General features: G+C 60.7%; 1 protein-coding gene across 1 annotated transcript in view; it reads right to left on the reverse strand.

Moving 5' to 3' along the window:
* The window catches only part of CASZ1 (castor zinc finger 1), a gene marked incomplete at its 5' end in the record, with an annotated part of 44,932 nt that extends 21,750 nt beyond the window's left edge, over positions 1–23,182 (reverse strand). Inside the window, 2 exons of the mRNA XM_080656022.1 lie at positions 22,634–22,672; positions 23,134–23,182. Of these exons, the coding sequence (XP_080512148.1) occupies positions 22,634–22,672; positions 23,134–23,182 (88 nt within the window). The remainder of the gene's footprint in view (positions 1–22,633; positions 22,673–23,133) is intronic.
* Positions 23,183–27,116: the final 3,934 nt, after the last annotated feature.

The following is a 27,116-nucleotide window of genomic DNA, read 5'->3' on the forward strand; positions in this document are numbered from 1 at the left end:
CGGGCCGGGCTGACACTAGCCACTGAGCAACCCCAGCCAGGGCGCACTGTTTAATTGAGATGAGAGGCGACGTTCAAATCATTACAAGCAAAATCACTGGGGTGGAAAGTTGAGGTGCCCAGGAGCTAGGAGTGTGGGAACCGAGGAAGGGTCCCAGAAACACTGGCTCTGGTCCCTGCTCCCCCACACGCTCCCTGGGTGGCTCCACCGTCCCTCCTCCCCTTCTCCTCCCCCAGTACAGAGCCCATCTCCATCCCAACAGTCCCCTCCCCCCCTCCTCCAGCTGTGGCCTCTTCCTCCCAACAGGACCGTCCCCCAGGGGTGGGCGGCCTTCCCTCTTGGGCCCTATCCGTCCCCCGGGGGTGGGAAGGCCACCCAGCTTCCACGGGTGGGAGGAGGGGGTCCCGGTTCCCCCAGGGCTCTCGCCCAGGTCCCCTGGTCCCCAACAGCTCCAAGCTGGGGGCGCCTGCTGGGCCCTCCTTGCCCCTTTTTGTTTATTTATTTATTATGATTTTTTAGTCCAGTTAAAAGGTTTACTATCCAGACGCGTCTAAGTGGCCTCACTTAGCGTAAGTAACTCTATAAATCAGGGGAACTGTTAGCATCCACCGCGCAGGCTGGCCATCAATCTGCCCCAGGTCACAGCCAAACAGGAAGGGGAGAAAAAAGAGTTACCACCCAGGGGAGACTGCAAACACGCACGCGGCCCACACCCAGGCCCTGTGCGTGCACACACTCAGGCGTCTCTGTGTTTGTGCAACCAGATCATAGTCACACGTGCACACGCAGAGCGGCCCGGACTGGCCCCGAAGCAGCCCAGGCACAGCTCCTGCGGCCCGAAGGGGAGACAGAGCCTGGGGGCGCACGGGGCGCTGGCCCTCGGTGCCCAGCTGCCCTGCCCGGGCAGGTGGCTCTGAAGGGCTCTGCTTGGTCCCCGTCCCTCTCCGTGGCCCCTGCCTCTGCCGAGCCCCAGGGGACCACGCTTCCCCCTGTTGTGTGCCCAAGGGAAGCACTCGGCTGGAGGGGAAGCCAGGGAAAGGGGCGGGGAGCTGTCGGCTGCAGCCACCACAACGGGGCGACTTTGTCCCAAGTCCCTGCCCACCTGCCCAAGGCTGGGCACACCCGAGACTCGGCACGGCACTCCACCAGGGCAGCACAGCCCGAAGGAGGGGCCCGCGGCCGTGCAGGGAGCAGGGGCGGCGCGCGCCAAGGAGGGCGAGTGCCGGAGCCACCTCCGCAGTGGCCGTAGGACGCCCTGCCTTTTCCTTTCAGGTGTGACGGGACGTGCAGAGCGCGGGGACACAGGCTCCCCCCAGGCCCAGAAGACCCCGTTAGGAACTGGAGTGGGGAGGCCACTCCGGGTGCCCCTCAGCCTCTCCCAGGTTCCCTTCGGGGGGTCCCCAAGGCCAGGCCAGGCAGCTGGAGGGTGGAAGCCCCCCGGGCCCGCCTCCTCTCCCACCTCGCCCCCGGGCCTCCCTGGCTCCCCGCCGCCTGCCCGCTGCATCTCCCCGTGAACTCTATTTCTCTTTCCTCTCTGAAAACAACTGAGCTGTAAATACTGTTTAACCTTCTCTCCCCCTCCCCCCACCCCCTCCCCTCCGCACTATAAAAACACAAATATGCCATAACTCAGCCGGCCAGGGCGCCCAGCCTCCAACATGCCCCGCGCCCGGGCCTCTCAGGAAGGTCATTACAAACGACTTTCCGATTCACTGCTCCTGAAATAATTTTGTGTATTAAAACCTGAATCTGCACTTTCTGGGGCCGAAAGCCTCGCTTAATTATGGCGGGTGTCCTTGGGACGGACAGTGATCCTTCACTCGCCAGCCGCGCTCCAGCCCTCCACCCGCCAGCCCGCCCCCCTCCCCGGGCCCAATCTGTTTTCAAAGTGTGTCTGTCCTTTATTAAATTGTTTTCTTTTCCACATTATCAGTTGCCATGGAGACCTCATCTCTCGGATTATTTGAATTTCATTATATCTATTGATTTGGGAGCATTTCATCTTTTTTATTGTTTTTCTGTCAATTTTCAAAACGAATAACCATCTAATTTGCGTCAGCGCTGATTATGTTTGTCCCTCAATAGAGGTCGGCAGCTGCGCTGGGGAAACAAATCAATGAAAAACCATCATAAAACTCCCCACTCCGGTCTCCAGGATGTGTGGGTGACATTCCACGCCTGCGAGAGACACACTCATCAGCTCCAAGTTCGGCGACGGTGGCGGCAGCTCTGCTCCGCGTCCGCCTCCTCTGGCCTTAATATTTAATTCCGCGATTTGGGGCATTATTAGTGGTGTTTTTATTAGTGCGGGCGCCTGTGAGTGTTGGGTAGCGGGCTGGCCGTTGCGTTAATTTGTGGGTGAGGCAGGGAAACCCCCGCGGAGGGCAGGGCGGCCGGTGGGGAGCGGAGCGAAGGGGGAAAGCCCCGAGGAGGGACGGATGCTATCGGGATGGAGGGCCCCGAGGAGGGGCTGGAAGAGGGGGGGACGCAGAAGCGGGACCGAGCGAAGGGGAGGAAAAGAGGGAATTCAAATTGCTTACTTTGTTGGTTTTTTTTAAATAATTTATGCAATTTTAAGCATTTATGTATAAATTTTTTAATAAGCCACCCTGGAGCAGGATGGCCATTAACATCCCAACGTCCTTCTGTCCAATGGGCTGGCGGAGAGGATCAATTTCTGAGAGTACTTTCCCTTTTTTATGACATGATAAAATGCTTTTAAAGCAACTTACACAAATATGGAAATTTTTTTTTCTTTTTTCCCCCGTCCCCTCTCCCTTCCCCTAACAGCCTTCTTACCCACGGGGAGTGGGGGCGGGGGGGAGGGGGCGCGCTCTCGTGCGCGTGCACACGCCTGTGCTCACGCTCTCCCTCTGGCTGGGGTGGGAGCCGGGGGCTGGCAGGGAGACAGCCCCAGTTCTAACTGGAACTGGCCGCCTGTCCTTTAACAAGGGCATAAACTTTCATTACCCATGCACGCAGTCAAAGACAATTTAGGGAAACGCGCTGCTCGGAAAAGGAAAACCTCAGCGATTCGTGGCCCATGCTGCTGCCATCTGGGGGGCTCTGCTCTCCAGCACCAGGGAGCCCGGGCCCTGACCCTGGGGCCCCGCCAGGCCGGGGCAGGGAGGAGGGTCTCCGCCGTGGCCAGAAGGGAGCACCCGGCGGGCAGGGCCTGGGCCCCTTGGTCGTGCCCCCTCACACCCCTTCACTAACCGCCCCCCCCCCCCCGCCCCAGGCATGGGCCCTTCATTTCTGCCACCCCTGCTGGCACAGAGCGGAAGTCAGCTCTGTGGGCGGACGGACGGACGGACGGAGGGACCGAGTGCAGATTCAGTAGGAAAGTGGGCCCAGCAGTCCTGAGTCCCTTCCTCAGATCCACCAAGCAGGGGAAGGCCCCCTCTCTGGTGTCACACTCAGGAAGCAGGTCTAGGAAGGGATGCCGCTGCGGGTAGAGGATTGGGGTAACCAGAACGAGAGCGGGTGGCCCGGCCCCCATCACCCCTGCCTGGCCCCGCCGAGTCCCTAAGTCCCTGAGATGGAGCCAGGCCTGTGAGAAAGAGAACTACTGGTCCATGCCCAGTCCTGGGGACAGCCCTTACTTCCATGACCTTTCACCCTGCACCCCTCCTCCTGGTGCTGAGGGGTGAGCCCTGCCCAAGGGCTGAGAGGGCCGATCCTGGCTCCCAGCAGCCGGCCTGGAGCCCTTGCCCACCCCGTCTCTGGGACAGTGTCCAGCCCTCCGGGACCACACTCGGCACCTGGACTTAGGCAGCTTCCAAAGAATACACAGCGACATCCGACACGTGGCCCCCTTTTAAAGCCTGTCCCTTTAAGCAAGTTCCGCCTCTGCCCTGGGCCTCAGTGTCCTCATGTGAGACAGGGTTGCTGAAGGAATGACGTGGGGTGACGTGTCTGGCACGGAGCCGGGCGGTGCAGGGTGCCTGCCACTCTCCTGGGTGGGAACCGTGAGCAGGGCTGAGTCCAGCCTCGCACGGCCCTGCCTTTGCCCAGGGATCTGGGAGCTCGGGGTGGGCCCTGCCTTTGCCCAGGGATGTGGGAGCTCGGGGTGGGCCCTGCCTTTGCCCAGGGATCTGGGAGCTCGGGGTGGGCCCTGCCTTTGCCCAGGGATCTGGGAGCTCAGGGTGGGCCCTGCCTTTGCCCAGGGATCTGGGAGCTCAGGGTGGCCTCCTACTTCCCCAGCTCTCAAATCCCAACTTTCTCCTTAAACCCTCACCTGCCTAGCACAGCCGGCCCAGGACCCTGTCGCTCTGGGTCCCCCGCACACCCCTCCTTTGGGGCGAGCCTGACTGTGGCAGCCCGGGGAGGCCCCACAGCCCCTGGGATGCTGGGCAGCAGCAGCGAGGGAGCACCCGTGTGGCCAGGCCACGCCCGGCCGCCAGTGGGGACTCGGGGGAGCGGGGCTGTGCCCACCTCCTCCTCTTCTGTGCTCAGACCCTCCCCCCCGCAACTGTCATTAAAATAACAAGTTTCTGTTACAATCTAAACATTCCCACATCGCATAAAGGGTTATATTACACCCGAGTCACTCCCGGGCCCATGTTTGCACAGAAAAGCTCACGGCAGGTCCCCCCTCCTGACGAAGTGACTTATTAAAGTTTAAACAGTAATTAACAGAACAATAAAAATAAAGGGATGTTTGGGGAGTCATAGCGCACACAGGGTTTTTGGCAGTGCCAGCAGTTTTTCAGTGCCCTGCGCTGGCAGCAAAGTGCGACTGTGAAGCCAAGGGGACGGAGGACAGGGCCGGGGTTGGGCCAGGGAGACTCGGGGCCTAACGGGTGAGAAGCGGGGGCCAGACCGGAGGGAAGGGCTGAGGAGTCCAGGAGGTGGCACGGGGTCTGTGCGAGGCGCCTGCCCCACTGGGCTCTGGGGTGGCAGGGTGGGCTCGGGGGGAGCAGGAGAGAGGCGACCTGGGCAGGAGATCCAGGGAGCTGGGCTGCAGAAGCTTTGCGAAGCCAGAGCCCAGCCCGTGCCCAGGCACTTCCGGGAGCCCAGGGCCTCCGGCACAGCCAGCCAACTCCAGGTGGCCCTGGCTGGGGGAGGGGCCCGTATTGTGTCCTGCAGTGAATGATTCCCGGGGCTGGACCCCAGCCACTCTGGGCTTCCCTCCCAGTCGGGCGGGTACCTGCCCTGCTCTGAGGCTGGGGCGGGACAGCGCTCACCCAGGAGCTCTCCTGAGCTCCTGGCCTCCACTCAGTGTGAGGAAGGGGGGCGGGGGGAAGGCCTTGCTCGCTCCCTCTGGGATGGTGAGACCAGCGAGCCAGCTGGGCCCCATGTAAGGGCAGGAAGCACCTGGCTGGCTGGGCTGGGGGAGGGGGGCGACCCCACAGTGGGGTCCTCATTTGCAAAGGTTCTCAGGGAGATGGGCCTGGGGGGCCGGTCACCCTTCAGCCTCTGCTGTTCTCCCTGCCCAAGTTCCACCTTGAGGCTTGGACACCTGGCTGTGGGATGGCAGAGAGCAGGGAGGGGCCTTGAGAGAGGAGGGCTCCATCGGAGGAGCCCAGCCCGCCTGGGGCCCGGGGAAGAGGGGACAGCAGGAACCCTTGGTGGCCACAATCCACGCGTGTTATCTCATGCAGGTCAGGTCATGGACCCCAAGGTCCTGCTGGGCTGGCCCTGGGCTCACCAGCCCCTCCAGTTTCCCTGTCCCCTGGGCACTGTCACAGGCTATGCTGGGGGAGGGGTGCTCTCCCGTGGTGTCCCCTGACCTTACTATCTCCAGAGCCCACGGTCAGTGTCGCTGCCTTTGCCTGCCCAGCGCCCATGCCTGCCCTTCTCCAATGAGAGCCGCTATCGAATCAGTTGTCTCTCTCCTTAGCACAAAGCACGCATTCCCCAAAGTGGCTTTTCAGTATGGCGTCCCCAACGCAGGTTCTTCCCACGAGGCAGAGGGCAGGGTCGCCCTGGGGACGCTGCGAGGCCCCTCCGAACACCCTCCACCCTCCGCGTGGCCTTCTCCGTGTCCCTCTGTGCCGAGCGCGCCAACCTGCCTGGGCCTGCCGCAGCCTCGGTCCCCCGGGCGCCCGCCTCTGACAGCCTGGACCAGCATCACGCCCAGAAGCCACCCCCCGCCCAGGGCAAGCAGCCCCGCCGGGTCCCAGGCACCAGCTCTAGTGCTGGTTCCTCCACATCACGGCCTCAGGAGTGACGGGAGCAGCTGCGGGCACGCGTGGAGGTGAGATGCTGGGCTGAGGCCAGATGCTCTCTAACCTCGGTCTCCTGCGCTCTGGCTCCTGGGCAGCTGGCGGGCACACAGGGCAGAGGCCATGCCACTGCCTCTCACCAAGGCCCCTGCAGACAAGGGGAGGGCAGGTCCCACGGACCTTGGGCCACGGGGTCTGGGCACGAAGCACGTTGCCCTGAAGGTGTGACTAGGAGCCAGAGCTTTCTTCCCCTGGGCTGAGCTCTTTGGGGCTCCACCCCCGGCCCCAAGGTGAGTGACTCCTGTGAGGAACGACTGGAGGGTCCAGGCAGAGCGGTCAACACGGGGGTAGGCGATGCTACCCAAGCCCCAGCTGCTCTGCCTGGGAGCCAGGCCTGAAGGAACCACAGGCGCTCAAACCCCTCGCTGCTGGGGGAAGCCGCCTGAGTCACCCAGCGCCAAAGCTGGCGGGCAGGGGCATGGAGGGCACACTCGGGGTTAGGAGAAGGGCGGGCGGAAGGCAAGGCTCCGAGGGGGGCCGGTAGGGGCAGAAGCTTTCTATCAGGTCCGCTCTAAGCTGGGCGCATCCTGAGCTGCTCCGTTTCTGGAACCCTCAACGTCTCCCGTCCCGGGGGCATGGCAGGGAGCTCCCAGGGTGGCAGCTCTCACGGCAAAGGCTGCCCGAGGTTTGCACAGAACTTCACACCAGGAAGGGGCTGAGGCTGAGAGGCTGAGAGGCTTGTTGAAAGCCTAGGTCACTCGGTCACTTGTCAGGACCAGACAAATCCAGAGACCCCACTCCCAGCCCGGGCCCTCTGACGACCAGCAGAGCCAACTGCCACACGGCTGCGTTCTAAAGGGAAGGTTCTGAGCCCTGCAGACCGCTCCGAGGCCCCCCAGCCCAAACACGGCACGCGCTCCCTGTGGGGCAGGCTTCCACGGGCCCGCCGGGCACGGACCCCAAGGGCTCTGAGCCAGCACTGGGGGTGCAGGCCTGGACTGCAGGCTCCTCAACCCTCGGAGGGAAGCACATAAGGACTGGCTCTCTGCGGCCCAGTTCACGCACTAGAAATGGGGGGACACGTGGTGGGTGACCATGTGAGAGAGAGCACGCGCCTGGGCGCACGGAGGGCGCTCCAGTGTCAGAGTGGGAGGGAGAGGGGGGCCTGGGAGACAGAGGCCCCCAAAGGCAGCCCCAGGGGAGAAGGGGGAATGGCAGCAGGTGGCAGAGGGGTGCTATGGATGCCGCCGCCACCCACCTCCCCACAGCCCATCTCTGCAATCCCCTGGCTGAGGTCAGCAAGGAGGACACGAGGGGACTAATTTGGGAGTGTTTTTAAAACGGTGACCCTGGTGGAGGGGCTTAGCGCTGTCAGCCATCTGGAGTGAGGAATTACCGTCACCTCCCTGATCCTGGAGTCCCTAAACCCAAAGCTGGTTACCGCATGTGGGGGAGGCAGCAGGTGGGGGGGTTGGGGAGCCCGTTTCAGGGAGACACTCACCAGCTTGGGAAGCACCTCCCTCGCCCTCGGAGGGGGACCCGGGGGCCCGGGGAGGGGCCTGGCGAACCCAGTGTCCTCTGTGCCCATCAGCTCCCCCACCCGCTCACGCACACTCACTCCCTCGGCCGCGCCGGCTCGCGCAGGGGCCGTCAGGTAAATTAGATCTGAAAGCTGACAATTTCTGACCATATTTCCTTGATTATTTCAAACAAATGCACAGCAGCCGCTGTAAGGAGATTAAAGTGACATAAACGTCCCGAGTGGGAGGGGGGAGGGCAGAGGATTCAGGTCACCCCCATCCGTCCCCCGCCTGACAGACGCTATATCGCTATCCAATCCAATAAAAAATCCCCCCCTTTTGCTTTAATTAATTTTACAGCTAGCTTGCTTAATTACTTTCAATCAAAATCCTCCTGCCATCGCAAAATTAGAGATGGTTGAGCTCCATTAGCCTAAATTCTTCATTTCCATATAGAAAAGAGGCTGTCTGCATAGCCAGCCTGGGCCCCTGGCAGGACAGACGCCCGTCTGCCCGCCCGCTGCCAGCCAGCCCACTCCTGGCTTCCGCTCCATGGCATCTCTGGCCCGCACGTTTCCCCTCATTCTCCTCCACCGCTGCCCCTTGGCGTGAAGGAGTTGAGGTCCAGGAGGGGTACATTGTGCCCCCAAGTCTCCCCATGATTCATGCGGGGACTGCAGCGTGGGGCTGGGCTACCAGGGCCGGTGGCTTCCAGCCAAAGGCAGGGCCAGTCCTGGGATCCGGCTTCCCTGCTGAGGGGCCCTGAGGCTCTCCTGATAGAGCTGCCTCCCCTGGCTGCCCAAACCTGGGCCCTCCGTCCTCCTGGGCCCTCTGCCCCACTCCCCCTCAGAAGCAGAGCTCCTAGCAGGACAGGAGCCTCCCAGCCTTGGACTTGGCCCTGGGCATCTAGACCCCTAGAACCAATGTCACCCAGGGTCCCCGCGCCGCTGTCTCCTGACTGAAGTCCTCCCTCGCTGTCAGAGGGACTCCCAGGGCCAGCTGTTCTGATGGCACTGACGGGCCATGTAGCTACCCCCGCAGACTCTGGTGTTCTCCGGGGGGCCCCTCCTCGCCCTCCCATAGCCCCGGTTCCCAGCCTGCAACAGCTGCTCCTCCACCCCCAGCCTGGGTCGGGTGGGTGGTGGGTCTGGGCTCTGTCCACATCCTGTGCTTGCACTGGCTCCTTTCTCCTCCCCTCCACCTGCCTCATCCTCACAGCCCCCAACCCCAGCTCCGGAAACTCCACTTCAGGTTTTCCATGCTGCAGCCCCGAGTGTCACCACAGGGTCCAGCCCAACCTGGGCACCAGCTGATTAAGGATCTGCAACAGGATGTAGGGATTACAGTAAAACCTGGCTCCGGATCTACAGGGGCAGAGGGCCAAGTCCTGTCTCTGGGACTCCCCTCCCCTCCCAGCTGCCAAGTGCCTAGGAGGGCTGAGCCTCTGCGCCCTTCATGGGGTCTTCACTGGACTCTGGGAAGTGGATGACCAAGGGTAGCATTAGGGGACCCGGGCAGAAAGGCAGGACCAAGATGGGGTGGGGAAGGGGGTTTAAGGCTAAAACCTGCCCCAGGTCCTTCATGGGGACAGGAAGCCAAGCTCCTCAGGGAACTGGCGTGGAGCAGGGTGCCCTGGGTCTGACTCGGGGCAAAAGCAGAGCACACTAAAGGCTCCGGGAGGTCCTTCTAGGCAACGGACCTTCCAGCTGCCCCATCCCTGAGGCTGAATGACTCTGGGGTGTGAGGCCAGCTCTGGGGCGGGCGGGGGGGGGGGCAGGGGCGAGGAAGCTGAAGCTGAACCCATCTCCCTGGACACCAGGGGCCCACAGGTCATTCTGCGGACTCCTTGCTGGTCCTGCTCTGAAGGTTAACGTGACTCTCCTCTTCCTGGCCGGCTGAGTTTCTCAAATATATCCCAAGCACCTGCTAACACTGTCCCCGCTGGCCCAGAGACCCAAGGAGACTGGTTTCGGGTGTCAGGTCGCTCAGAGTCTAATGGGGAAGACGCTGCACACACCACTGAGGGCACCGAGGGGAGGCCGGCTGTGTCCCAGGAAGCCTGCCTGGCGTCCAGGTGAGGAGGGAGGCAAGCCGACGCAGACACACTGCCCATCCCAGCCAGGCTTCCTGGGCTGGCTCCTCCTGCAGCTCTGCCCTGCAGCCAGGTCTCTGTCCTCTCACCTGCCCCCGCTTCGGTATGTCAGCAGCACAGGGGCTAGGTGGCAGGAAAGGCAGGAGCAGACCCCGTCCTTGGTGGCACTTACTGACTCCCTGGTCGCTCTCCATGCCCCCTGGGGCATGGCTGAGCCACATTCCTGCTCTGTTTCTGCCACCGTGCCAGGCACAGATGGGTTAAGTGGGTAGAAAGGCAGCTGGAAGAGCACATTCTGGGCCAGTTACCCAGAGTTCAAAGGGGCACAGCCACAGGGAGGGTAGCATCACTCACCATCCACTTCTGGCCTGCCCCCTGCCCACCAGCACCTGTGGCACAGGGTGCACCTGCCTCCTTCAACTCAGGGCCTGGCTACCCCTCCTTCCTGTGCATCCTTCAGAGGTCCCAGCTGAAATGCCGCTTCCTCCGGGAAGCTCTCCGAGATGATCACACTCGGCCTGTTGCCCGCTCACCGCAACCTGCTCAGTGCGGTGGCACGTCTGTAATAACTGGTTTAATCACCCCTCTGCCTCACTCTTGACTGTAGGATCTGCGGGACGGGACCACAGCTACAGCACAGTGCCTGACCCAATAAATATTTACTGAATGAATACAGAAAACCAAGTGCTTCTCAAGTTCATTGGGGAAGAGCTGGGATTTGTGTGTGTGTGTGTGTGTGTGTGTGTGTGTGTGTGTGTGGCCTGACCTCTGTACCAAGCCCTGTGGAGCTCTAGCAAGCTCTCCTGTCTGCAAGGGTGGGGACTCCCTGGGTGGGACTGAGGCCGAAGCCCCTTTGCTTGGGTCTCTGACCCTCTCTGTGCTTCACGCTCACCTCCAAATGCCCTTCACGGGCTCTCCCAGAACAAAAGAGGCCCCAGTTGTCCCGCCGTTTCTGTGGGAGAGGAACAACTGTTCCAGCCAGGCCCTTTCTGGATAAATCCAGCAACTGTTTGCAGCGCAACTCTCTCCCCACCTCCTGTCTCCTCCCAAAAAGGAGAAAAGGAAATGGAAAAAAAGATGGGGAACATCCCATCCCAAGCCCCACCATCTCCCTACACCCGCGACCAAGTCTGTCTGAATGTCATTAACACAAAGAGGACACAGGGACAGCCACCTGCCACGGCAGACAACTGGGACAGCCGCAGCAGAGGGCGAGGCTGTGAGATCAGGACCCAAAAAAAGGAGGTGAGGGAGTGAAGGATGGGGGGGGGGTGTTGGGACACGAGAGGAGGGGCAACGGGAAAGATCAAAGAGAAGGGAGAGGGGAGACTTGGGAGGGCAGGGGAGCACCTGGCCCTGCAGGAAAGTGGCGGTGAGGCCAAGGCGAGGGCGAGGCCAGAGGCCTGTAGGGCCCAGAACGGCTCCTGGAGGCCAGGCTGCACGGGGGGCAGGAGGTTTACAGGGGGCAGTGGGTACAATGGGGGCGGGGGGAGGTGAAGAAGGGAAAGAGAGTTGACTGGGGAAGAGGGAGCGAGGTCTATTAAAAACCTCTCAGTGCATAACACAAAATGTCAGGGTTTATAGCTTCATTCTTGGCATTGCCGGGACTGAGAACCCTGCACAGAAATGTCACCGCTTGTCATGTTTAATCACCTGCTGTTTGTTAACACCTTCCCTGCAAGGAGCCTGTCTCAATCTGCCCCTGGGCCCCCCGGGGACCCGGAAACAGAAAACATCCCCGGCTCCTTCCCTGGGCTCTGGCCCTGCCTCAGGGTCTCCAGGGAGGCGCTCCCTTTGCCGTCCATCTGAACGCCTCCCAGGAGCCCCAAAGGGGAAGGGGCCCATGTGACCCTAGCAAGGGGCTGTGACCTCCGGCGCCAGGGGCTGGGGTGCTTCCGGGCTCACGGCCTCTCCCCTGCTCCTTCTGCCGGTCTTTCCAGGGCTGTCTGTCCATTCTGTCCCGTCCACCTGAGCCCCGCGCCCTGCGGGTAGCAGATAAGTACCGGCGGGCCCACTCAGATCCCCATCGCCTGGAATTCACCGATCTGTCTGTTTGAACAGCAACTGCCACATAACGCCCCACGTTCAAAGCCAGCATCCTTCAGTTACAATCCCGGATCTCACCATCTGCGGTTCTGGCGCGGCTCTCTGAGCACGCTTTGCTGGGCTGTTCAGACTAGGAATGCTCAGTCCTACTGCCCCATAATTCCTTCCTCTGGGGCGGGGGTAGGTGTTGGGTGAGAAGGTGGACCAGGCCCCCCCAGCAGTGCAGGTCTTTCCCAGAACACCTGGCTGGTCCCCTCCTCTGAACGCACAAAGCGGTCCACACGGGGAAGAGCTGGGTCCTCCTGCAGATGACACCTGCGCAAACTCAGGCGGCCCGGGCTCAGGCCCCGTGCAGGGACAGCTGTCTGCAGAGCAGCCAGGTTATCCTGTACGGTTCCCCAGGCAGCCCCGTTCCTTTCAGCAGCCACGAAGGCCGGTGGTGCGCTGAGCCGCAGGGTCTCCCCGTGAACCAGGGGCCGTGTCCCGATCTTCCCTCCCAGCAAATTCCACGCGCGCACAGAAACATATCCGGCCAACATGTGGCTGCAAACCCGTCGCCTGGAGCATCCGCTCACTTAGACTTTCTTCCTGAAGACCCCGTGCCTAGTCTAGTCCATTCTCTTCCATTGCACCGGAGACAAGTCGGAATGGCTCCAACTCCCTCCCGCTTCCCTGCAAACAGACAGGGGTGCGCCTTGCTTGGGAGACAGGCACTAATGAACGCCTTTCGAGGACTCTCCCCCCTCCCTGCAAAGCTCAAAAGACACCGGCATCGACAATTGCATTTTACGCAGGGAAGGCCCAGGGCCGTGTCCACACGTTAAGGCAGGATACGTATGGGGCCCAGAGACTTGGACCTGGCAGCACAGGACACATCTAGCACGTGAAGTGTCCCTGGCTCAACGCTGCCGTGGGAGTGGTCCTGGGGAGGCCCCTCGCCCCCAGGGGAAGGAAGCCCTACTTCAGCGTCTCCCTGCATTTGGGGACAAGCCCGCCAGCGTCTGTGTACCAGGACAGCTCCCTGTCTTTCTCTGCGGGAGTGATGAGAACGAGGATATTGGACGTGGCCCGCTCTGTCTCAGAAGGCAGGCCCCACGTAAACTCACGGGGTCCTGTTGCCACAGATGTGCATGGTATGCCATGTCCTCTCCATGGGGGGGGGGCGGTGTCCAATGTTAGGGGAGAAGGAGGAGGTTTTCAGGTAGTTCTGCTGTGCCTAGGGAGGTATGTGTGCGCCCCCTCCCGCCGAGGTCACATGTTCCCAGGCACAGCCCACAGAGTGTTGGATGGTTTTAGGTGGAGCCAGTTGTAAGTAACTCTTCCTGGACAGAGGCTACCGTAGATGCAGGATCCCCAGGACCCCGAGGGAGGGGACTATCAATGAGCCCATCCTCCTGCCTCAAAGACTGGGGGTTCATAGGACGTGGGTCTTTCCAGTCCTGGGCAAACCACATTGCTGTCTGCATGGCATGACAGGTCGAAACTGCTCCCACAGCCCTTCCTTCTTGGGTCCCAAGAGAAGTGATTCCTCCCCAGGGTGAGCTGACGAAACCGGGCCTTCTCACGCCCAAGACAGGCCTCACGTGAGCCTCTCTCAGCTGGGCGTTCTGAAAAGCTGGTCCCCGTCCTTGAGAGGGACCCCAAGCGCACAGGGGACATGTCCTGCCAATGTAGCAGGCCACGGCGGAGCCCAAAAGAGCCAGGGACGGGGCCGGGCCCGAGATTTGGGGGAGTACCCTGGTCCAGCGCTGTTCTGCCTGAGTCACTTGGATTTATCAGATGAGCACAGCCTCCCAGCCAGGCCCCTGCTATAATCCTTTCATTAACTTACTATTGGATGGAAAATTACTCCTCACCCAGGAATTTAAGTTTTCATCTTAGTTTAAGTTAGATTCTTAAAGCAATTACCAAGGCATCTGGCGATGACCTCACCGAGGCGGCCGGGCTGGAGGAGAGAGGGCAGCCCTGAGGCTGCACAGACCCCTGGCTCCAGGTCCCCGAGGCGAGTGCAAGGAGAACGGGGCCCCTGAACACCTGTCCGGGGCGCTGGGAGGGAAGTGGGGGTACCCTGTAATCTCTGATATTTGCTGTTTGTGGAAAAACTCCTTTCGAGCGCCACCTGCCCCGTGAACTTGCTGGTGACAGTTGTTGAAAAGCCTCAGCAGCTGGTGCCGCGGGAGCATTTTCTATTTTTAATTGTTTGATCAGAATATTAACTCATCTAGGCCCATTCCCAAGGCACACTTCCCAGCCAAAGGGTTTCCCCCACTCCCAGACCTTCCTCTCTTTCTCCCTCCCTAGTCAGAAACCGACTCTGAAATGAATAATTTGGACGCAGACCTGCGTGAGTTTGCGGAAGATCAGAGCAGTGGAGAGAAAAAAAATGTAGGCTCCTCACCAGCGGGCCCCGAGCGGACCTCCGCTCTTCCCGAGCCACCAGGGACAGGCTGGCTCCAGGATCCGAGGCACTGCCACTCCGACCCGACCCCCCTTTTCCTGGCTAACGGAAGACTCCGCTTCCTCCTCTCCCCTCCGGTGAGCCTCATGGACCCAGTCTGCTCACTTGTCAACTTGGAGGGCCAATCAGAGACACCTGGACCCTCAGGGGACCCCCAGAGAGGGGGAACTGGGGTGGGGGGGAGGCACGTGCCTCTGGGCTCAGAGGGGCTGGCAAGAGGCTGGCTGCCCTCTTAGCTTCCATTTCCAAGAGGAAAGGAAGGAGGGCAGTGTCTCTATGGAACCCATAGGAGCACCTGCCAGCACCCCCTCGGGCCCAGCCCGCCAAGGGAGTCACACAGCCCAGGCCCAGAAGTGTCAATCAAGCTTGAGACAAACCACACCGCTGGGAAGAGGCTGCAGGGGACAAACCCACCCCCTTGGCTCCCTCACCCCATCCTAGGAAGGCCTCCCACCCAGCACAGGGGCCTCCTGGCCTCCTCTCCCTGCATGTCCTTGGCCCCCCTGCCATGTTCTTCCCTCTCAAGGTCACAGGACTGTCCACACCAGGAATATTTACTCACCAGGCTGGCCCTGTTAGCAACACTCACCACAAATATGCTTTCTGATAAAGTTGGCGGAAAAAAAGTTCTAGAGCTCAAAACAATGTCAGAGATCACCGCCCACCCCCACCGCGGGGGAGTGGGGTGGGGCCGGCCAGCAGGTCACCCCGGCGGCGGGCACGCGTCCTGGGGAGGCTTTTGTCACTCTCACTCCCTCTTCTCCTTCCTGTTCTACTTCCCAACATACAGCCTGTTGCCAGGGGACCGAGGGCTGGGGATGCTTCTAGGCTAGCACTGAGTCTGGGCGCCCAGAGGGCACAGCCAGCCGCAGGGGCCTGGGAGGGGTCCCCGAGACCGAGACCCAGACGGGAGGCCAGGAGCCCCGGGGGCCTCTGGAGGACAGGCCTGGTGGCCTCCCCAGGCCGTCTCACCTCACTGAGCCCCTTCCCACCGCCCGCCCTCCCTCTGCACAGGGGCTTTAATGTTTTTATTACCTGTTTGACTCGCTGCCTTATTGCTTCTCCCCTTAATGGGGCCGTAACCGTGGAAACAAGGAATAAACGGCCACCAGAAAATGAGATGATTAAACAGGTCACCCTGGCAAAACAAACTCAGCCAAGGAACCTCTGGGGGTGGGGAAGGTAGACTTCCCTTCCCCCCACCCACAGCCAGAAAGCTTGGGCCAGACCCAGGACCAGCATCCCTATCCCTAGAACTGGGGCAGGTACCGTGGGGCGCCCCCTGCTGGGCAGTGGGGCACCTGGCCAATCGTTCCCCAAGGCTCCTGAACCTCCAGGCAGCCCTTCAGGTTGGCTGGGCTCCTGGGCTGAGGGAGTGGAGGGAGGGAGGCCCTGACCTAGTGGGCGCTGAAAAATCACAGCCAAGGAGAAGGGCGTGAAGTTCCCGAACTCGCTCCCCGGCCTCCTGGGTGCCCTCTGCTTCCTCCCTGTGCTGGAGTCCCGGGCCTAACGTGCCTCCTCTTCTCACACAGCGCATTCCCTCCGGGGCCCCCCAGCCCATGGAGAAAGCCCTGTAAGAAAAGGCCAACACAGGCCAACGCTCATTCCAGGAAGGTTTCCCCTGGACAGCCCTGGTCTTTGGAGCCACAGAATTTGTCCGTTCCCTTCTTCCATCTCTCCCCCCGCAAGGCCAGGCAGTGCCCTCTGCCAAGAGAGGGCCCTGTGGACTTGAGGAAGGGGTCCCAGCAGCCACGATTCTCTGGCGCTCACAGAGACGATGGGGCCGGAAGAGCCCTCGGGAGGCAGGCAGCCTGTGGGAAATTGTAAGACCAGGCCCCACCGCCGGCTCAGGAGTAGCCGGGACACCAGGCCAGGGGCCTCTGCCCTGGCAGCGTGGGGTGGATCCTCTTTCTGGCACTGGGCCCACCTGCCTGGAGGAGTTCTGGGACTGGAAGGAGGACCTAGAGAGGATGGACATGCTGCTTGGGGGGAGGTGGAGATGGACAAAGGAGGAAGCAGGGAAGAGGCCCAGACCACCCACCGGATACTGCCCTCCTGTTCCCTACAGGCAACAGACTTCACAGGCCAAGTCTGGCCTCACACCCCAGCCCCGCCCAGCCCCAAGCCACCGTCATGGTTAGTGGGTAATTCGGAGTCCCATCCAGCCATTCAACGTCTATCTCTATCTCGCCCCCTCGTCCCCTTCATGTCATCCCTCATTCCAGCCCCACTCATTCCTGTAAATCAGGCCGCAGAAAGCTCTCGAGGAGCGAAAACCCAGGTCCCAAGGGAATCGCCCAATGTTTCCTGCCTGCCTCCTTCTGCCCCCACTAGGAAGCCGAGGAGGCACTTGGCGAAGAGGCACATCAATCAATCAATTCCACCGGCACTGAGAGTGGGAGGGCCCAAGACCAGCCCCGTACCCAGCCCTGGGAGATGTCAGCTCGGAGGTAACGCGAACGGCGCCATTAGGAGCAGCAGTCACAGAAGTGAGGGTTCCTGGCCTTGGCCTCTGGTGGCCAGAGTCTAGAAGTCTGAGTGCTGCCCTGACACCCCAAGGTCATGGGCATGACCAGACCCTCAGAGGAGTAGGTCCCCAGCCAGCCTCATCTCTTTCCAGGGGCAAGTGGGTATGAGGCTGCCAAGGGGGAGGGGGCAAGAAAGGTGGGCAGCAGGGCCTGGCTTCAGGGAGCTGGGCGGCCTGGGCAGTACGGACAGAAAGCTGTGGTCACACAATCTGAAGCAAGAGTTACACTCTCAGGTGGGTGGCGAGTACAGGACACGAGAGAGATGAGCCCAGGTGAACTCCAGAAGAAGTTGTAGGCGGTTCCGGCAGCATCGTCTGCCTAGCTCCACCAGTCCCAGTACCTCCCATCCTTTATCAAGTTCAAAGGCCACTCCTTCACAAAGCTCCTGGGGCCCTCTGTCCCTGTGCTCCTCCACCTGATGTGACAGACGAACACATCTGTCCCCCCACCAGGCAGGCCCCGAAGACCTGGGAAGGACCGGGTGGTCTTCATTCCTGTAGCTCCCCCCCCCCCCCCCCCCGGTGTTCCCGAATGCTTACTGGACTGCAGACCTCGCTACCTGAATGGGGGCTCTTCCCCCACAGGGGACGACATGGCTTGATGAATCTGGGGTGTGGAGATGCTCTGCTGTAGTCAGGCAGCGACATGTGTGAGCGCTGGACCACCAAGGTGCCACCTTTCACAGTCAACCCAAGGGAAGCAGTCTCTCCTCTGCACACGGGCCGCCAGCCTTCCCCGCCCCCTCCTCCTCCTCCTCCTCCTCCTCCTCCTCCTCCTCCTCCTCCTCCTCCTCCTCCTCCTCTCCCTCCTCCTCCTCCTCCCAGCTCCTTCCTCCTCCTGCTGTACCCTGGCCCAGCTATCCCAGCACAGCTGCTGCTTGCCTTGGGGACCCACAAGCTGTAATTACTGCAGAGCAACTTCCTTCCCCCTGAAGATGAGGAGGAGGAGGAGGAGGAAGAGAAGGAGAATGAGGAGGAGCTGAAGCCAGTGGGTCAAGGTTTAAAAACCAGCTCGGGGGGAGGGCAGTGTTAAAGAGGAAACCTTGGGGCTGGGGGTGGAGGGGGGGATGGGGGGGATGAGCCTGACCCTTCTGAGAATGGTGGGCCCGCCAGAGGCGGCTGGCTGAGGGGCAAGCGCCTGGCTCACCTGGCAGGATCCAGGGAGAGGAGGAGTCGGGCGCCGCCCAATCGCCTGCCCAGGGACTTGAGCCAGGGCAGCAGCTTTAATGAGGAGATGCTGCTGCCGTGACTCAGCCCTCCAAAGGTGCCTCCGTTTATTTTATTTTTCCATCATAAAAACCCAAGCTGCAACTCAGCCAGATTCCGTGGCCATGGGGGAGGGGGCGGGGAACATGGGAGCGACAGTGAGGCCTGACAGGTCTGACTCCACGGCCCTGGGCCCTTCCTGGAGAGGACAGTGAATGGGTTTCCCGGGCTGGTCCCTCCAGGGAAAAGGGGCCTGGGACGGGGCCCCGTGGGGTCCTTCCGGCCCTGCCCTCGCTGCCCCTGCCTCCGGTTGGAGGGAACTGACTCGGCGAGGCCTTTCATCTTGAGGTTTGCTCTGACATCTTACAACTGAGCCAGGGCTGGCTCCAGGGGCCACTTCACGGCCCCCGAGCTGCCTGTTGCCAATGCTTTCTGCCGAAGGAAAGGTCCAAAGGATGTGCTCCTCCCCTCGACCGCTCGGCCCCGCCCACAGATGGCCGCGTTGAATCCTCCGGTAAAATCAAGCTGGGAGTCGGAGACCTGAAAGGTCATCGGATGCTCCCGTCCCTCCCAGCACACAGCCAGCCTCTGTGTGAATGGTACCCGGAAACTCGCTCCTTCCCAGAGAGCCCATTCTGTCCTCGGCTCTGCCTGCTCCTTCTTGCCAAGATGGCACGGAAGCACCTACCCCCTGCAGCAGACTGGCAGAACCGGTGCCCAACCTGACTGCAGGGATTGGCCCCAGCTTAGACTGGTCGAGTGGGTGTATCTGGCCAAGTGAAGGCTTGAGGAAGGAAGATCGAGGGCAGGCAGCCTGCTCTGCCCCAAGCCCAGCGTGGAATCTCTTCTCCAGACACAGCACAAGGACCTTCCCAATCCCCAATACACACGGGGCCTACAGTGTAACCAGAGCCAGCCAGGCAGGTTCCTAGAAGCCTCCATTCCTGGCAAGGAGCTGGCCTTGCCCGGGAGGCTCACCAAAGTCCCGAGAGTCTGGAGGGGGCTGACACTCAGGGCAGCAGGGGCCTGAGCGGTCCACACAGACCTGGGCTGGGAAAACCATGATTTTGGCCCTTTGGGCCAGATGCCACCTGAAAAGTCTCTCCTACCTTGAGCCGATGTGCCCTCTAAGCACGTGGCTACTAGGAAATTCCACTCCAAGAACCAAGCTACCGAGCCAACCTGGCTCAGCTCCCTTGACCCCATCCTTCCTGGCCTCCTCCGCAGCCGAGGCTGGGGCCAGGAGGCAATGGGGACCTGTGTGCGAGGTAGGGGCACTCAGCCTGGGGTCCCAGCAGCGCTTAATCCGGGGAAACAGCAGCAGGCCTGGCTCAGCTAGCGGCCTGGATTCTTCCCACTGACCCACCTCCGCAACAGCTGCGGCCACGGTGCCAGGTGGGCAGTGCACCCCCTCTTCGGCTCCCCCTGTGGTCTCTGGCCACCCCCTTGAACTTGCCTACTTGGCCCTTTACCTGTCAGAGCCTACCTTGGATCCTCTGGTGGAGAGCTCTAACCCCGAACAGCCCCTCCCCTTCTTCTCAAGTTCCCCCCAGGGAGAGTGGTGCAATTTATAGCCAGATCCCAGAAAATCAAGGGCAGGATCCTTTCCAAAGCTCTACCACTGCTCCGCAGCCACTCTCTCCTGGCCTCCGCAGGTCCAGGGCCTAGGACTCAGCCTATTGGGGCCTAATCCTGGGGAGCTTCCCAATGAGGATGGATTTACCTGCGTCTGAAAGCTTCCTCCTGCCTCCTCTCCCCTTCCCGACGCCCTACCCCAGGGAAATCACTCTAAAAGGGCCTAATGGAACTATGTCCTCCTCTCTTCCTCTCTCCTCCCTCCCTCTCTTTCTCTTCCCTTTTTTTTTTTTTATTAGCATTTGTGGAATTTATTCCCAAACTCTCCTAATCTTCCGTACACAACCATTTGATTTGCATAACCCAACCCCCTCTCATAAAAACTGGCTGCTAGTTTAATTAAAAAATGTAAATTTGCTGTCATCTCGGGGCCTGGTGAATTAGGACGACATCGGCATTTTTTATTGCTAAAGACGTCCAGATTGATCCAGCCCTTGGCTGAACTGTGGTGGGGGCAAAGGGGCTCACATGGCCCCTGAGGGTCTTGAGATCCCGCTGTCCCCTCGTGAGAAGGCTGGGTTCTCCCACTACTGAATTCCTTAGAGCTGGAGGGCTTCGGGGCCTAGACCTGGCCGAGGCGGGAGGTGATGTTATGATCCAGTGCTTACTGGGTCCCTGGTACCCGCCAGCAGTCATCTGGGGCCGGTGCTTCCAGCTTGCGCTGTGCTGAAGAGGCCCTGGGTGGCAGCTGCCCATAGTCCCACAAAAGAAGAAGGCCCCTAACTGGCCCAGCATGAGCCCTGGCCACGAATGGGGCCCCTGGCCCTGGCCTTGTCCAGGAGTGTATTCCAGGGGTGGAGGGAAGGTGACCATGGAGTAGCCAGAGGTGGCTCAGAGGGGATCTCAGAGTCCCCACCTGCTTCCCTTTTTGTGTGGACAGGGGAAAAGCGTCTTTCTTCTGAAGTTCTGAGATTACGTGAAACTTCCAAGTTCAAAGAAAAGGCTGAGATGACTCCTCCAAGAAATAGGCAGAACTTTGACACCCTGGACCTCCCCTCACTGAGTGGCCAGAGTCCAGGTCTGGGGCCTGCTGGGAGTGCCTCACTCCAGCTCCAGGAGGGACTGGCTGACCTCAAGAGCCTTTCCAGCTTCTAGGAACAGTTTCCAGGGCCGGTCCCCGGGGTGCTGGGAGAAGCGAGTCTCCCTCAGGCCCAGGAGGGATGTTGCAAGAGGTTCTGCCACCCACAGTCCAGGAAGCCCTATCCCGCGTCGGGGACACCCCACAGAAGGGCTCTGCTGTCGTGCCCCCCCTGTAGACTGGGAAGGACTGGTTGGTGTAGGGCAGGAGGGTGGACGCCGCTCCAGCTGGTACCCAGGTTGGAAGGAGGAATCCGGAGGGCCCGCCTTCCAGCTGAGTAATGCCCGGGTCCCATGTGCCCGCCCACAAGCAGAGGCTCGGCCCCAGGTAGGGAGTGGTGCCTTACCCGGCCCATCCGTAAGGTCTGCTCCTTATAGGGATGGGTGGGGGCCCTGTTTCTGAAGAAAGGGGCTGGGGCCTGAGAGGGAGATGATGAGACACCTGATTAGAGGTGGGGGCGGGCTGCTTCTGTGTGGGAGCGGAGGGCAGGGAGGGGCAGGGAGGGGCAGGGTGGCAGCAGAAGCCTCCGGCACCTTCACCACTCTGCCCAGCAGGGGGTGTCACACCCTTCCTGGGCACAAAGGTCCCCAGGACCTCCACATCAGATACACCTAGGTCACACCTGGCTGGACACAGTCTTAACACTCTGGAAGTGACTCCTTCCCCCTCACACATCCCGTACTCAAAGCCAACCACCATGTCATCCCCCGGGCCTCCCAGTGCTGCCCTCCTATCCTCTCTGCCCAATCCCCTTTGACCTCAGAAGGTCAAATGTCAGCTCATGGGTCCCAAGGGACAATGCTATGAACTTGGGCCCATTATAAACAACAACTCTAATAGCCACCAACACCACTTATCCGCCTCTAAATGAAGCAGAAGGGTTCAGAGGTTAGTCTCAATGAATTATCAACCTGTTTATTACTGACTTCTTTTTAAAAACGTTTAGGAAGAAGCCGGCGGCTTTTGTCAGCCTAGGACCCGAGGGTCCTGGCCAGAATTCGGTTTCAACAGAGAGGGCTGATGGTAAATCTCACTCAGGACTTAGGTTAGAACCCCAGATGGGAAATGAAGAGAAATATGGAGTGAAATTAGATTAAAACCAATAAAACACCCAGATCTCTGGATACACTCTGGCCAGGCCAGCACCATGCTCTCTGGAACCCTAGCCTAGGTGCCACGCTAGGCCCCCCAAAACCCAGAGTCCACATTTAGTCGTTTGTTTTGGTCCACCCCCTCCCAGGGTGGGGACCAGAAAGGGGGATGGAAGCGAGTCCTGGGCCCAACACTTTGAACTGATAACAGCCACCTCATCCCACGGATTCTCAGGTGAAAAACACTCATTAGCCATAATAAGCAGCTTGATCATCCGACACAGCCTTGTCCCAAATAAATTAAATTCCTTTACCTTGAGACAGTCGCCCCGAAACCAGACTAACCACCTTTCCCAACAGGACGCTGCTTTCAAAAACTAAACCACCCCCCACTAAAAAAATAAAAACACACACCCCACAGCCAGACACAGAGATCTCTGCGGGGGAAAAACACACAGAAAACACACGGAGCCATTCAAAAGACATGGAGAACCAAAACCCCCACAAAAAACCCCTAAATCCTCTCTCTGGGTGCCCCCCAGCTCCCTGTCCCCTCCCTTCTTTCATAATGACAAGCATGAGGTTAGTCATAGTCACTAAGCAAGTAACAAATAATAACAATAATATCCTCCGAAGGAAGCCTCGCAATCCAGAAACCGGGGCGAGAAGCCCGGCGGCTCGGACCCTCTCCGGGCCCGCCCCCGCCCCCGACCCCCCGCCCCGCTGCTATCTCATTGGGCTAAAAATAATAACTTCCGTAAAAGAACCGAAAGAAAAGTGAAACGGCCTCCCGAGGTTCCCACCGGCCAGTACCTGTACCAAGATCCATTCTCCTCTCCTTGGTCCCAAACTCTTCCAGGATCGCCGAAAACAGCAGAGGAAAGGAAAAAAAGAATCTGTTTAGTCTCTCGCAGTGCTCCCCACTCCACACCCCTCCGCCCCCTCGGCGCGCCGCGCCCCCCATCGAGGGGCGGACAGGTCCCCGGGACCAGGGACCAAATGCGCAGGGGGCCCGGGGAGGGAGAGCGAAACTTTCCCTCCCTCCCCTGTCGCTCTCGCGCTCGGGCATCGCACACGCAGAGCAGCTCCGCTCTGCTCTCGAGTTTATTAAACTAAAAGAGAAACTATTTATAGACGCGGCCGGGTCGGGGGGCCCGGCCGGCCAGCGAAGCAGAGGGGCGCGCCCGCCCGCCCGCCCGCCCGCCCGGCTCCCGCCGCCCCCGCCCCGCCCGCGCCCCCCGCCCCGCGCCGTCCCGGGTCGGAGCCCCGCGGCGCGCCCCCCCGGCCCTCCCCCGCCCCACTCGGGTACTCACCATAGTCGGAGAGTCGAAAGCCGAATTCACTTAAATAATCAACTTTCATAATACTTAATTAATGCCTAATTGCAACTGATTACTCCCCGAATAACAAGTTGTTTTAAAGCCCTGATGTCATTGCTCCTGACGGTAACACTCAGGGTAACAGTTTGGCAGGAGGGAGCGGCGGGCGGGAGCGGCCGGGGGCGCTGCCAGGCGCCGAGGTGATTGGCAGGGCGGCCGCGGCGCCGCCTCCTTCGGGCCCGCCCGCGCCGCCCCGGCAGGTGAAAGAGCAGACCGGCCCGCGCGCCCGCGGATGCGGAGTGAATGGGCTCGCGCTCGCCCGCCCGCCCCGCGCCCGGCCCTCGCTCCGCGCCCTGCGCTCGCTCCCCGGCTCGTGCCCGCTCCTGCGCGCGCCCCCGCCGGCTCCCTGGCGTGCGCACGAGGCGGCAGCGCACCGGCTGGGGCGGCCGGCCTTTGGGTTCAGTGATTCCCCAAACCTCAGACTTCGGGGAGGGGGGGGGGCGGGGGAGGGAGGCGGGCAGGGGCACGGCGGCCCAGGCTCGCGCTCCCACGCTCCCCTCTGCGCTCGGGGCCTCGCAGGCGCGACTCGACGGCGGCGGCGCGCGGACTCTCCCAGGCGCCGGGCAGCCCGGGGTTCGCGGCGCGCGCGGCCGCGCAAACTTTTCCGCGCGGGCGGGCGCAGGTGGGAGCGCCACGGGGTCGCGCAGCCGAGCCGCACGCTCTCGTGCTTCCCTTCGCGCACCCGCGGACTCGGGGTGCCAGGGTCCCAGAGTTTTTTTTTTTCCCAGCTGGTGCCGGAACCTCGCGTTGGTGGTGGTGTTGCTTTCTTAGTTCGAAGAAGAAAAAACTCTGGGCGGCGGGGCTTGGTGTGTCAGGGAAAAACTCGCGTCAGGCGCGGCTCAGGCTCCGGCTCCAGGAGTGCGGGACCCCCCCCCCCCCCCATCACTACCACCCCGCCCCCGGGCTTCCGCCGCTAGGGTTTGGCTTTGCCTTTAAAATGGCCCTGGTGCCCTGCCCACCTGGGCCGACTGCACAGCCCTGCTCAGGCCTTTCTCCTCCTCCCTTCAGAAGTTCAGCCCCCAGCCCCAAAGCTGCGACCTCCTCCCTCATCCCGCCAGGGCGGAAGCTTTTTATCTATCGTTTCTCTGAGCGTCATCACTTGGGTTCCCTCCAGCCTCCCCCTCCTCCTCCCACCCCCCCCCCCCGTAGCAGATGGGGGGAGCAGCACCGACACCCCTGAACCAAGGAGCCAGCGTCCTAACACTTGTGCCTCTGTCCACTCCTTGGCCCTCATTATTTCTCTCAGATAAGGCACGTTGGTGGGTCTCTCTGCCATGGCCCCCAAACGCCCCTGCTGTGGCCCGGTAAGTTGAGATTCCTTAAATTTTAGTGGCCAAGTTGTGCGCTGGGCCTGGGGGCTCAGGGAAGGAGGCAGCCAGGCCAGCGGGAATGTGGGCAGCTGTGCTGGTGAAGCACCTGGATCTCCCCCCCCCCTCCCTCCCGCCTGCGTCCACCCTCCTGATTCAGGGGAGGCCACACCGCCTTTGATAGCACAGGACTCCTGGCTTTCTCTGGTCTTTGGGCGGCATCCAGCAAAAGGGTGCTGGCCTATGTTTGCAATATTTCTATTTTGCAAAGCCAAGAGCCCACGGAGGCCTTGGGGCAAAGGCGTCAGTTGACAATCTACTCGTTCTCCCACGTTCCCTTATTTTTCTTGTTTCTTGGATTGCTCTTTAGTTTCAAATGGCCTCACAGGAGGTTAGCATCCCTCACCTACTTCACTGCCTTCTTGGCATTCCTGGTTGTCCCACAACCCTCCACCCTTCAGGCCTGCCCCATCCACAGGTAGGAACGGTAGGAGGAGGCCCCGAAGCTGCACTGAGTTCCTCTGTCCCTCACACTCTGCATAAGGGAGCAGAGCTCTTTAAGCAAACCAAGGCACGCGCGACCCAGAGGCTGGGACAACGGCTGGCACAGGGCAGCCGGGCAGAGAGGGCCATGAGCTGCTCCCCACGCAGGACCTCAGACAGGGCATCTCTGGGTCCAGGACTGCTCTGGGGTACACACACGCCTCGGGGTGCTCCCTCCCATGACTTCCCAAAGCAAGGTCTGCAGCTTTGGGCTGTAACAACAGAGAGCCGATCCCAAACCCCAATCCTGAGTGTCCGTTTCCCCATCTGGGCAATGGGCCGCAGACATAGGGCCAGATGGATGATTTCTGGGTGCATTTGAAGGCATCTCGTGTATGGGGGGCTCCCTGCGTATATGACCCACGGCCTGCTGGCTCCTTTTGAAGTCCTGCTGGGCTTCTGCTGATGGTGCTCGGGAGCAAGGCCACCTGGACTGGCTGCACAGTAACTTTTGAGGTCTCTGGTGGACCAAGACTGGAGAGGAATGGCCGAAGGGACAGACCTCAGAGAGCTGGAAGGCAGGCAAGTAGGCAGGGCCAGCCAGAGGCACCGCCAAGTGCAGCCAGTGGTGGGGGGAGGCGGGGGCTGCTCGGAGAGCCTCTGCCCTGCCAAGGCGATGGCCCCCATCAGCTACTGTGGGGTGAAGAGGCCCTGCCCAAGGGTGAGGGGCCTCCGCGAACAGGCCAGAGAGGCCCAGGAAACGAGGCCTCTTGTGTTCTGATTTGAGAAGGGCTGCGAAGAAGGCTGAGGCACCGAGGGCTTGGGTGTGAGTCAGAGGCCGCGTAATGGAGGGGTCCCGGATTTCTATCTCTGTCTCTTTCCCTTTGGGTGTGTGCTCGTAGAAAGGGGAGAGGCCGGAACTCTGGCATCTGTGGCCCATTTCTAACTTGAGGATCCTGATGTGCTGACACCTCCTTAGACCCTGAGGCCAGGCCACAGTCAGGACATTTGTGCCTGGGACTTGGGGGACGAAAAGCCCAATGACACAATCCCTCCGGGTCTCGAGGCCCTGGGCCCAGGGCCACCAGCTCCTCCTTACCCACCTCACCTCCGAGAGAAAGAGTGGAGACGTGCGCAGCCATCCCACCAGGCCCCTCACAGGAGCCCGGGAAGCAGCCGGCTCCCAGGCGCGCTCCAGCCGCTGGCTCCAGTCCCCTCGCAGCCCCAGTTTGCCCACTCATTCTCCCTCCCTCCCGAGCCTGCGGCCTTCTCACTCACCAGCCTGTTTACACACCAGGTATCTCATGCTTTATCTGCTCTCATTTTGAATTTGTAACTTTCACATAAACTTGAACAAAGCTCCTTTTGTTCCTGCACCCCACCCCAGGATCCCAATAAACTGGTTCCCTCCGAGGCGACTGGGCCAGGGCACAGAAGCCTTGGCCAAAGACTGTGTGTGCATGTGAGCAAGCATGTTCGCACCTGCGAGGGAGTCCGCGTGCTTGCGTGTGAGTGCGCTCCCCAGGCTGACGGAGGGAGGGTGGGAGGGAGAGCAGTGAGCGAGCAAAGTGTGGACAGGACACCATGGCACCGGGACAGGACAGTCTGGCAGGGCACCAGAGGTGGTGGGCCACGGAAGGGTGGGTATCAGGACAGGGGGGAGACAGGGCCGAAGGAAGCAAAGGGCAGAGGGGAGCAGCAGAGTGGGTGGCGGAGCGAGGGGCTGGGGCCGGGCTCGAGCGGAGTGTAAGGCGGATCCAGGGATTGCATTATGGTGGTAGAGGGGCTGGCACAGCCGCGCGCTTGGCCCCGTAATCCTGTTAGCCAGCAATCTCCATTCCGAAAGAGCTTCATTTCTTTGTGAATATTTGTAAACTAGATATCTAATGGAAAATTATAGGAAAATTATAGTGAAATTCATGACGGAGAAATCCGATTATCCCTAATTCAATTATGCCATCTTAGCCCACACAGCACATTTCCCATTTTTTTCCCATAAATACCGATGCCAGGGGTCCCGGTAATCAAATAAAATTGAAAATCATCTTCCCATTAAATTCAATTAGCCGCAATTTCTAAAGCCTATCAGAGATTTTAATTACTAAATTATAAAATTCTCCAATGCTA

This window comes from Plecotus auritus, assembly GCF_963455305.1.
Source record: "Plecotus auritus genome assembly, chromosome: 2".
NCBI lineage: Eukaryota > Metazoa > Chordata > Mammalia > Chiroptera > Vespertilionidae > Plecotus > Plecotus auritus.